Below are 12456 nucleotides of genomic sequence, written 5' to 3'. Positions count from 1 at the left end.
TTTGAATTCTTCTTGGAAGGCCTTTTTCAAGTATTCCCATGAACTTGTTTGCCCCATCTCCAAGTCTGGGAACCAATCAATGTTGCTCCTCTCAATGTGGTCGGGAATGATCTCAGCCAATAGTACTTGTCATCTTGTCTCATCGATAGCCATATGGTTTCACAGGTCTTGCGATGCCTTACAAGATCTTCGGATCCATCTCCCATGAACTTTGGGAGTTTTTGCATCTCCACTCCTGGACTTGTCATGGGAGTCACCATCCTTCGGAAGGGAAGCGTACTATGTGCCCAAGACCAGATTGGACAGTTTTGCTCTCCGCGTTCCGATGCTCCACTTGTAATGTCAGCCACGTGCGAGCCCTCTACGTGTTCACCGTCTGTGTCCTCCACACCTTGGTTACTTTCCTCATTTCTGGACTTCTCCTTGGGGTCTTTGGCTCAGGGCCCCCTATTCTAAGTGGTCCATCTGTGACGGATAAATTTTCAATTGTTTGCAAATTGATTTCCAAAATTTCGACAACCTCAATTTGGAGATTCTGGTCTTCTCCTTCATCACATACCGACTATACAGACAAACTGCTCTCAAACTTGGTTCTGAACTCTTCACTTGATGTCGAGTGTGTGGCCGGGTCGACGAGATTTCCCTCCGCTACGTCTGGAAGTGGTAGGTTCCTCGCAACCTCTACCAATTGGTTCCACATACATAGTATGTGCCTCTCCCAACTACGGCTTCGACTCCTACTTCCTCTTTCCGGACTCTCCGAGCCTTCAGCAAGTTCGCGTAACCGCTGTCTCCACTCACTTTGTTCCCTCACACGGAGAGATCTTTGTACTGATCCCTCCCCTACCTCTCGGGTGTTTCTAGTACGTCATTGGTCTTTGTTCGGTCATAGGGGCATTAATTGTCATGGGTACGACGTCTGCTCGTATCCCTCTCCTCTTCTTCCCTATGGTTCCATTCTTCATACCATTGCAATATTTGCTACTGATGTTGATGGTTGCTTTCCTCCCATCGGTCTTGCAGTTTGGTCGGATTTTGTGCCAACGGCCTTGGAAGACTTCTGAGAAGATCAAAAACAGTTCTCCTGAGCTTCCCTCTGCACGTACTGGGTGACTAAAACCTCCCATAGGTCTACCAAGTCTTCTATCAATTGATCCTCCTGTACTTTTGCCTGTGTCACTTCTTCTTGGGTCTCACTTTCAGTTACTAGTAATTGTTGCTGAAATGGTTGGCCCATTATATGTGCCTACCGCCTGCTGCCATATTGATCTCCGAGTTTGTATCGGCAATGGCACCAAAATGTTTACTCCCTATGGTGTGGGTTTTTAGACTACAAAAAGTAAACAGAAAGTAATAGGTACATGAATAGTAACAACATATATAATTCACAAAAGACAATTATGGCAAAAAGATATCTTTTATTCCAACATGTAAAGCAGTTGGCGAGATACCAACCATTGGCAACTACCAACTAACCCCTACGGGAACATTACATTGCCATTTATTAACTAAACATAACCAAGTATTATTCATATGTGGGCAATTTACCGCCAACAATAGGAGTCCAACAAAATGCAGCTCTAGTTATTCAATTTCTGAAATCTAGTGTTAACTATGTGTTAAGGTAGCTTATTCCTGAAACTTTTGTATATACTGACTTGCTGGTTTCTGCTTTTAGCCAGAAGGATAAGTGACCGTTGTGTTTAGAATAGCTACTGCTTCATGCAATTTGGAGTCAAAAAAATATTAAATCTTCTCACTGAAAGAAGAGTTGATTTAAGTTTTGTGCTTGTACCCGAGGCCAAAAAGATAGGCCAGGTTTGGTTTGATTTGTTTCACTTTGCAACAAAAACCCCAAATAATTATTGTAATTGTAGATTTTGTCCTCTAGATTCAAGGGTTAGTTTTAGTTACAAAGAAGCTTCCTCTTCCAACTTGACAAGAAATTTTAGCGCATAAACTATTCCATTTTCTGTTGTCTTGCAAAATACAAATGAAATTGCTAAGAACATTCAACAATGGGAAGCTAAACACTTCCCGCCTGCATTTTCTTTTTTATTATCATCCTTGTTTTAGGTTACTCTTTTTAGTTTCATGCTGATGTTTTGGCTATTCTCGCAGTTTTGTTCTTTTTGCCTTGTGGATCTATTTTTTATCATTCGTGGACATTTATATAATTCCTTTCTTTTCTTCCTTTCTTTCTAGTGGAACTGATCCCTATCTCAGATGTAATAGACAATACAACTCTCATTTACTTTCTTTATTTGGTCCAAATCCATCAATAAACACGTCTTATGAAGAATTTAAGCAATCCACAAGTACATCATCTTCATGAAAACTTTTGATTTGGAATTATATAGTTTTATACTTGAACATTTTTCTTCATTCTAATTATAAATTTTACTGATCACTTCATTGTCATCCCTCAACAACTTAATTATTCTTACATTCATTTATTGGATCTTAGTATATCTTCCATCTACTCTAAGTGACTGGGAAGAATTTCATGTACCAATCATTACCAATGTTTCTAATGTAGCAAGAGAAAGCCTCACCCAAAGATTCTTTCTCACTCTAGCCAGTTATGTCTGTCTGATTTTATTATTGCATTGTACTAATACACAATTGAATTGAATCATACTCGATTTTTGTAAAACAGAGTAGCTTCTATGTGCCCAAAATGCAATCCAATACTGGCTGCTAGCTACTTCAGGCATTGAACCATCACTTTTAATATTTAACATTGATGACAGCAATTACAGGCTAAATCTATAGCCATATCTATAATATTAGCAGTCCTGTTCAAAAAACCTACTAAGAATTTTAATGTTATTAGAATATTAAAAAGAAATGTGGCTCAGTTAATTTTTTGATGTGTTAGGCTAATATATTACCAATGCATACAAATGTAACAATGCTTTCTTCTTATGCTTGATAGTTGATACACAAACACAAGTTAGGGCACATACGCTAATGGTCCCTCGAGCAAGACGAGACTTTAGTAAGTCTAGCATGACATCCTCAGAAAATTCTGGATGGCCTTGAATACCAAGGACCGAGTTTCCAACTGCAAAGATTTCAATAGCTGTTCTGGCTGAGTAACCCAAAACAACACCACTTGGAGGAATACAAGAAACCTGTATCAAAGAAAAATTTAGCTAACACAGATATAAATGCATTCCTAACATGTTATAAGAAATATTATCTCAGTTAATTTTGATCTAGAATAGAATCTCTTGTGAGATAAATTTCTGTTTCTTCATTGCATAAAAATCTATTATTATAAAATACCAGCCTAGAACACAGCCAACTAATGTATTGTTGAGATTGAATGAGCCAAGAGACATAGACTAGCTGGTAGACAGCCCTCAACCATGTACATATACTGATTCCATTGAGGGGTACATCTTTATGCCTGTAAGTGTTCTTTGTATATATAATTTAATTTGTAACACATGGAAAAAACAATCATTAAGCAGTGTTCAATTTCACAATTCTTCTTTTCTTAATAGATTTCTATCCACAACAAGAAGATGCAATGCTGATTGTAGATCAAAAAGTATGGTAGTGACTCTTATAGCACCATCAAATGACAGAACCTTGCAATGTTGCTCAAGGAATTATTCCTTCTCTCAGACAAGGATTTTAAAGTGAACCATGCTTATTTGTAGCTTATCAACTTAGTTGAAATTTTCCAATGATTTTAATTCACTGTAAGCAAGTCATTGAGTTGCATGCTAGGTTCCAATATTCGTTGTTATTTTACCAATATATTAGAAGTTCAAGAGTTGTTCATGTAAATCACTGAAATGAAAAATATCTTATCTGATTATCTTATATTATCTAATAATTAATAAAATGTGCAACACGATCCTTTTCAAAATGCTCCATATCAAAGACAGATAATGGTGTCAAGTAGCTGGGCAAGTCCTAGAATTTCTTTCTCCATTGAGAATCACCAAACAGTAGGTTGTCACCAATTACAATAATTTAGTTTTAGACATCACTAAAAGTCAGTAAATTATATTTTGAGATCAACGAAAACCCAAAAAAGGCACTAAAAGCAGCAAAGAGTCCTTTGCAAGCCCATCACGGCATCATTAATGATATTACAATATAGTGACATCATATGACTGTTAATTATCAATCTTGCATCATCTAATCAAATTGATATATTTTGATAGAATACAATGTAATAACCCTACCTGGGAATTTGCTCATACAGCATACACTTGCAATATTTCTGATTTTTGACTCGCAAACATTTCATCAAACAGTTTCCAAATGCAAATGTTTAGAATAGCTGTTTTCTCTTTTGAATAAAGGCTTTTCTTGTGTTTGTGAAAAGCTCTTCTTTTTCTCATTTTTTCCCTATTTATAATCCTTCTTCTGTTGATGATGTTTGCTATCTTTCTTCATGTTATGCTCTTCCTCATCATTACTACTTTTATTTTCCTATAGACATTTGGCAGAAAAATGTCCTACCTTTCCACAATTATGACATTTAAAGGGAAACTTACCTTTGTACTTGCCACATCCTTTCTTGAGCCTCCTACCAAAATGAGCTTCCTCTTTTTCTGATTCATTATTGGAGCTATCGCTTGGCATGGGATCCTTATTCTTCACCTTCTTGGAGGATTTCAAGCCTGCCTCTTGCTTAGATGATTTCTCCTCTTTGGTGTTCATTTCATATGACATTAGGATCCCATGCAATTCATCCATTGTGAGTTTATCTAGATTCTTTATCTCTTCAATTGCAGAGAATTTTGCATCAAAACTTTCATTGAGTCTTCAACCGTCTTACCAAGACCTCAAATTAGAGAAGAGACCATAACCGTCTCACTTAGATGATTTCTCCTCTTTGGTTTTCATTTCATATGCCATTAGGATCCCATGCAATTCATCCATTGGGAGTTTATCTAGATTCTTTATCTCTTCAATTGCAGAAAATTTCACATCAAATCTCAAGGGAAGAGACCTCAACACTTTTTACACAATCATTGAGTCTTCAACCGTCACACCAAGACCTCTTATGCTGTTGACAATTTCATCAATGCGATGTAGATAGGCTGCAATGTTTTCTTCGTCATTCATTTTCAAACTCTCAAATTGTCTTCTATGTGTTCAAACTTCAAAGCTTAGCTCTCTTCACCTTTTCATCTCCTTCATGAATTTTTTTTAGTTTATCTCAGATTTCTTTTGCCGTTGCACATTGCATCACCTTCACAAACTCTTATTCTAATAGACCAAACAAAATAGCATTCATCATGGCTTTTGCATTCTTTTCACTAGCCCTCTTTCTAGCTTGATCCAACAATTGGTGGAGAAGTAAGAGCAACATAACCAACCACTACTGATTGCCAAATGTCAAAGCCAAGAGCCATTAGGTAAGTGTGCATCCTTATGCTCCAAAAGGCATAGTTTGTTCCATCAAACAAAGTGTAATGTCCCTACTATTTAGAGATCATTATCCTGCAAAACAGATTGTAAGAACATAACAAACATATATATATATAAGGAATCTAAATTGCAATTCTAACTTTAATGCTTAATTAACATAATCATAATTTTTATCTAATAAAAAGGATACGAATACCATACAAGGTATGTCCTTAGGCGGCCATGAAGCTCGCCCTCTTGGAACCCCTTGGTTCCAAGATGTCCTTAGGCGGTCATGAAGCTCGCCCTCTTGGAACCCCTTGGTTCCAAGCCCTCTTAGAAATCAAAGATGAGTGTGAATCCTGTCTTGGGTGTAACCTCTTACACCCAAGCCCTCCAAGGAAGACCCTTGTCAATTCCTTGCCTTGGGTGATGCCTTCATCACCCAAGTCCTCAAAGGGGACCGGCCCGACCTTTGAGTCTTGTCTTGGGTATAACCTCTTACGCCCAAGCCAGCCAAGGAAGACCCTTGCCTTTCCTTGTCTCGAATGATGCCTCCATCATCCAAGTCCTCAAGGGAATTGACCAGATCCTTCTCTTCTTGGTTGAGTTTTAGTCAACCAAGCCATACATTTGCATAACATTTTCAGTTTATAAACTATCCCTTGTGTTAACATGAATTCTCAATGTATTCTTTAATTAACATATATATCAATATAATCTTCCATCTTTTACATATGCATTACATTTCTTAAAATACCTTTGTATTCCTAATCTTTCTTAATATGCAAACTTATGTATACAACAATTAACAAATTATATCTTTTACCTACGTTTAGTGACTAGTGAATACTACACATTGATTAATATATGTACATTCACTAGACTACAATTAATATCCACACATTAATGAACATTACACATTACCAATATGTATGAACATTACACATTAATTAATATTAATGAACATTACATTTATTAATTTATATCCCTACTGTTCATTGATACGTATTCCTTAACCTACGTTTATACATATCCATTAATATTTCACATCATTCATTAATATCTGTATTAGACTGTTTATTACTGTATTCATTAATATGTATACTAATTTACTATATCCATTTAATATATGTACTTAAATATTCAGTATTCATTAACATAAGTACTATCGTTTTCATTTTATATATCTATTAACATATATAATAACATGTTCATACTACTTACCTGCAGTTTGCTGTCGTAGTTTCAGACCTTCCCTGCCACGCAATAGTCTTCCTATCCTCCATGCCCCCTACCTTTTTTTTTCCTCCCTTGTTTGGTCTGTCCTAGTATGGGTTTATACCCGTGGAGAGGGATAGGCGTGACCCTCCACGGGGCCCCTTCCATGGGAAGGGGTGTGACGGGGGGTCCACGTGACGTTCCCTTAATCAACTATATCTACGTGCTTTTAAATATTTCATTGCTCATTTAATATATTAACGTATCTACATATTTTTCCAAATTAAAATAATTTATTCTATTTAAATAATATATTAATATTATTTAATGTTTTAATTCCTTCATTTTGCTAATTGTTTTACATTATTTTATTTCCATAATATAACATTGCCTAATTAATATATCCACGTAATTTTCCCAATTAAAATATAATAATTTATTCTGTGTAAATAATATATTAATATTATTTAATGTTTTAATTTCATAATATATTAATATATTACAATTGTCTTATATCATTTTACTTTCCTAATATATTAATATATTACATTATCTTAATACTTGTCTTTTAATTACATTCGCCATTTTGTCTCTTTTAGAGACTTCACAAAATTGAGGACTACTAGTGATGTAATGTCCAATCAATTGTTAATGTCAGTTAGTCCAAATGCTATTTTTGTTTGTTGGAGAAAATGCATATGATTACTTTGTACGTATTCTTTTTACCCATCCTTATCTTTTAAGGAATATTATTAGTTATAACTTTTAATTAAACAATAATATTTAATAAAGAAATAACTTTCAAATATTCCTTCGTTGGTAATTATTATATAAATTCATTTAGGGTCTCCCTCTCTTTCTCTCTGTATATGTATAACGATCCCAGAGGGGACATGACACAAAGGAGCCCTATTTGAGGAGAATCCTTCTTGACACGCCATGTGTGCTATTGAGGTCTACCTTCTAGTGGTTAGCATTACTTGAAAGTTGAAGGAACCTACTTTAATACCAATTGATGATGACACGCTTGCAGGGGTGAATCAGTATAAGGTTTCTTTTACTTTTTCAGATTTGTAATCAATAATATCAATCACACAATATCAACAATTAAGAACACAAGATTTATATGGAAACCCTTTTAAGAGAAAACCATGGCAAAATATTGCTTATATAAAATTCTTTTACAAACTTTGTAGGCACCAACCTAATAGAGACACCAATCCCCACTACTAAATATCAACCCAGCAAGAGACACCAATCTTTTCTATTGATAGGCACTGATGCAGAGCCACAGGGAAACTAGGTAGTATTGTTTGTAACTAGGAAAGGGGGTTCGGATTGCCTAAGGCAACATCCTGTAAAATTCCTTAATTATCTATTAGATATATGTCCAGTTCATCAGCAACATGTTTTTCAACATAGCCAATGAGTTATTGGCAGAACAATCAATAACGTTCAAACAGTGATATTTTCATTCACACAAACTCAATTTTCCTTCCACTTGCTGGTATTTCATTTATTGACAGAACAAAGCATTCATTATTCACGAAGTATATATAATAGTGCACGGGATAACCGTGCTATAACAGTTGATGCTATTCACGTGTTGTTGGTCACCGGAAGATCTCCATGGATTCATCGTGAAGCCTAATAGAAAATGGGATGAATCTGGGACACGACTCCTTCAAGAAGAAATCCCCTTCCACTAAACCACGGGTAATGATACTTCCGATATTCCATTTCTGCCGCACCACGGGTAATAATACTTCGGCTACACTGCTCAATACGATACTTCTGCTACACCATTGGTGACGTTGTAGTCCTTCGTGACTGCACGAACCAGTAGGGAATACCCCCGATATCGGGTGTCTTTGTCTCTCGTGAACCGGAAAAGAGTTTGTATTAATTGCTACACCCGATATCGAGTATCTAGGAAACGATGAAAGAGTTGATTTTGTGTGCCTCTCCGCTATGTTTCTGATAGTCTTCGTGAGGAATGGAGTTCGCGTGCCTCCCCGCCAAACTTTTGATTGTCTCCTCCAGTTGGTGTGAATGAACATGCATATCAGTAATATCGACCAATACTCATGCCATAGATCACTCCTTGGTTCACAGTTCCAATAGGCCAGTTATGGCTGGCAAAAGGAAATCATTAATATGCTTTGATATCTCACAGATAATCAAACTTCTCTTCAAGCATTGTTTGTATAAAAATCCGACGCCTCTCATTATTTGCCAATCCTTATTTAAAAGACAAATAGCAGGTAAAATTCCCGTAGGAAAACCAACTTCCGCAAGATTAAATAATCAAATAATAGTTAGGCAAAGTAATTAAGAAAAACTAATATTTAACTTCTAATCTTTATTGAAAAATCAAATATTGAGCTCTTATTATAATATATTAGTCAACATTCGAACTAATATAAAATAACGAGAGTTCATTTTATTCACAATTAATACCACCAAATGGTATTAATTTGATGGGGACATCACACATCCGAACTCCTAAAGGGTTGGGCCTTCCCTTTCCAAGGTTAACATGTAGGGCTGGACCCTTCACGCTAAAGAGGGTAGTGTGCCCCTAGACAGGGCCAGCCCTATAATGTCACACCACACCAAAAACCTAAGTCACTAGGTTCAGCTGAATTTGAACCTTGAAGTTTGAAATTCGCCGAACTTGAAAAATTATGCAAAAATTCGATTAAATTCGAATTAAAGTTTAGGGTTTGCGATAAAGTTTTTTTTGGCTTGCGTTTTAGGGTTTTGTCGTGGATTTTATAAATAGGGCGGCCGCAAGAGTTACAGTCACGCCACGCGAGTTGCCAACGCCCACGGGAGTCACCCAATCCGCCCAGCCGCCACGCGAGTTGCCAACACCCACGGGAGTCACCCAATCCGCCCGGCCGCCACACGAGTTGCCAACGCCCACGGGAGTCACCCAGTCCGCCCGGCCGCCACGCGAGTTGCTAATGCCCACGGGAGTCACACCAGTCACGCCCACGGGAGTCGCCCAATCCGCTCGACTGCCACCAGTCCGCGACGCCACCACCAGTCCGCGACGCCACCAGTCCGCGTCGCCACCTGTCCGCGACACCACCAGTCCGTGACGCCACCAGTCTACGACCTATCCTCGACATGCACAGGTAGGCCGCCATTTTTTTTAGGTTTATTATTTCTTTATTTATTTATAATGTTTATAATGTTTATAATGTTTATAAATTTATAATTTTATATTAATAGTTTGTAATTTTATATTATATATTTTATATTTTTTTAATTTTTTTTTAGGTTTAATATTTTTATAAACAATTTAATAATGTTTATTATAAATTTCATTATTATTTATTTAATAATGTTGTTTATTTAATATTTTTTTAGGTTTATTATTTATTTATAATGTTTATAATGTTGTTTATTTAATGTTTATAATGTTGTTTATTTAATGTTTATAATGTTGTTTATTTAATATTTTTTTAGGTTTATTATTTAATAATGTTGTTTATTTAATATTTTTTTAGGTTAATTAATAGTTTATACTTTATAATGTTTATTTATAAATTTATAATGTTTATTTTTTATAATGTGAAATTGTTAAAACTTAAAAGTATTTCTATTTTGAAAGGTTGAAATAAATGTAGTGTGTTTTTTAATTTTTCTTTCCAAACATGCAGATTTTCATTTAATGGCTCCTCCCAAATCAACTTCTGAGGCATGGAAGCATGTGACCCGAAATGGACCTCACATCAAATGTAACATATGTCAGGCAAATATTATTGGAACTTTAACAAGGCTTAGGGACCACTTCCTTGCTAATAGAGGGGGTCCAGGTGGAGGTGTTCAAACATGCATAGGTGCGACTCCAGAACTTAAAGCTATTCTAGAGAAAGAGTTGGATGCTTCAACGGTAGGCAAAATGAAGAAGGCACAAAGAAACAAAGAATTGAAGGAGATATATCTAGATTCACATCTGTCATGTCTTCCTCTTCTGTGCAATCCGAAGCAGTGAGTGTATCAAAACAGAGTGGAACACTGAACAACTTTTGGAAACCAGTAGAGAAACAACAGGTGGATGATGCAGTTGCTGATTTGTTTTACACGAGTGCTATTCCATTCAATGTTGCGAGAAATCCTCATTTCCGTAATGCAATTCAGAAAATTGCAGAGTTTGGCAAAGGGTACACACCCCCAGGTTCAAAGGCTATCAAGACAACTCTTTTGCAAAGGTCAAAAGATAGAGTGACTGAAAAATTAGCTGATGTCAAAGCCATTTGGAAGGAAACAGGTTGCACTATATTGAGTGATGGATGGTCACATATGTGTCCAGGCCATTGATTAATGTTTTGGTGTCTTGTCCTGAAGGTGTTGTGTTTTTGAAAGTCGTTGACACCATGAACCACAAGAAAACTTCAGAGTATATTTTTCAAATATTAGAGGAAGACATTTTTGAAGTAGGGGTGGAAAATGTGGTTCAAGTGGTCACTGATAGTGCAGCAAATTGTGTGGGAGCTGGGAGGCTGATTGTAGAGAAGTACCCAAAGATATATTGGAGCCCATGTGCAGCCCATTGTCTCGATTTGTTGCTTCATGACTTGGCTAAATTCCCATGGGTAAATGAAGCTATTCATAGAGGGAGAGCAATTGCAAATTTCACATGGAATCATCGTCTCACATTGAGTATTTATAGGCAGCATGCATCAAAGGAATTGTTGAGGCCTTGTGAAACAAGATTTGCTTCATATTATATCACTTTGAAAAGAGTGGTTGAAGAAAAAGCAGCTTTGAGGTCTGTTATTTGTTCCAATCAGTGGGAAAGTTCAGTGCTTTCTAAAGGCCCCAAGGGGAAGAACATAGAGCAAATCATCCTAAACAGCAATTTCTCAGAAAGTGCAGCAAAAGTTTTGCTTGTATGTGAACCAATTGTTGATGTGCTTCGTATGGTTGATGGTGACACTCCTTGCCTTGGCATGCTTTATGAAAGCATGGACCGGTGTAAGGAATCTATTCAAACAGCACTAAATAATGAAGAAGCAAAATATATGCAGTTATGGGAGACAGTTGATTGCAGATGGAAAATGATGCACACACCTTTACATGCAACAGCTTGCTTTTTGGAGCCTAAGTTGTTTTCTATTGATAGAAGGGGTGATAATGATCATGGCAAGGCTTTACCAAGCCATTAGCAGGTATGTACCAGATCCAAAAATTGCAGCACTAATTAGAGATCAAAGTTGGCAATACAAGAGAGGAGAAGGGATGTTTGGAGGGGCAGAAGCCAAATATGACTTGCCACGTATGCCTGGATATAGATGGTGGATCGCTTGTGGATCATCAGCTCTTGAACTGCAAGAGTTTGCTATTCGAATTTTGAGTCAGGGAGCAAGTTCATCAGCTTGTGAGAGGAACTGGAGTTGCTTTGACCACATCCATTCCAAAAAGAGGAACAAATTGCTAACTGGAAAGTTGGGAGATCTTGTCTATGTTCGCAGCAATTTGAAATTGCTGATGAACAAATCAGCAAAGAACACTTCTTTAGAACAAACTCTTGAAGGCATAGCAATGCCAGATGCAGATGAGCTTGACTTTGCAGATGATGAACTGAGTAGTGATACAGATGATGATGATTTGGCATCCCAGCCAAGTGCTCTTGATGACTTCAAGTTATTTTAAAGTTCTAAAGTTTTTGACTGTTATTGTACCTTTTTGACAAAAGAACATCTTTGCAATAGTGAAAGCATATGTTTCCTATGGTTTATATTTTATAAATGTGTCATCTTTTTGTAATGATTTCAAATCTATTTATCAATGTTAAACTATTTACGCAATTTTATAGATATATTACATATATTTATTAAAAAA

The 12456-nt window shown here is 36.5% G+C and overlaps 1 protein-coding gene across 2 annotated transcripts in view; it reads right to left on the bottom strand.

Moving 5' to 3' along the window:
* LOC131058621 (gamma-glutamyl peptidase 5) overlaps positions 1–12456 on the bottom strand; it is a 101942-nt gene that overhangs the window by 27759 nt on the left and 61727 nt on the right. For both annotated transcript variants that reach the window (XM_057992356.2, XM_057992357.2), the window contains exon 3: positions 2970–3137. In XM_057992356.2, the coding sequence (XP_057848339.2) occupies positions 2970–3137 (168 nt within the window). The remainder of the gene's footprint in view (positions 1–2969; positions 3138–12456) is intronic.

This window comes from Cryptomeria japonica, chromosome 2 (assembly GCF_030272615.1).
Source record: "Cryptomeria japonica chromosome 2, Sugi_1.0, whole genome shotgun sequence".
Lineage (NCBI taxonomy): Eukaryota > Viridiplantae > Streptophyta > Pinopsida > Cupressales > Cupressaceae > Cryptomeria > Cryptomeria japonica.
This window is presented reverse-complemented; position numbering and strand designations above follow the sequence as displayed.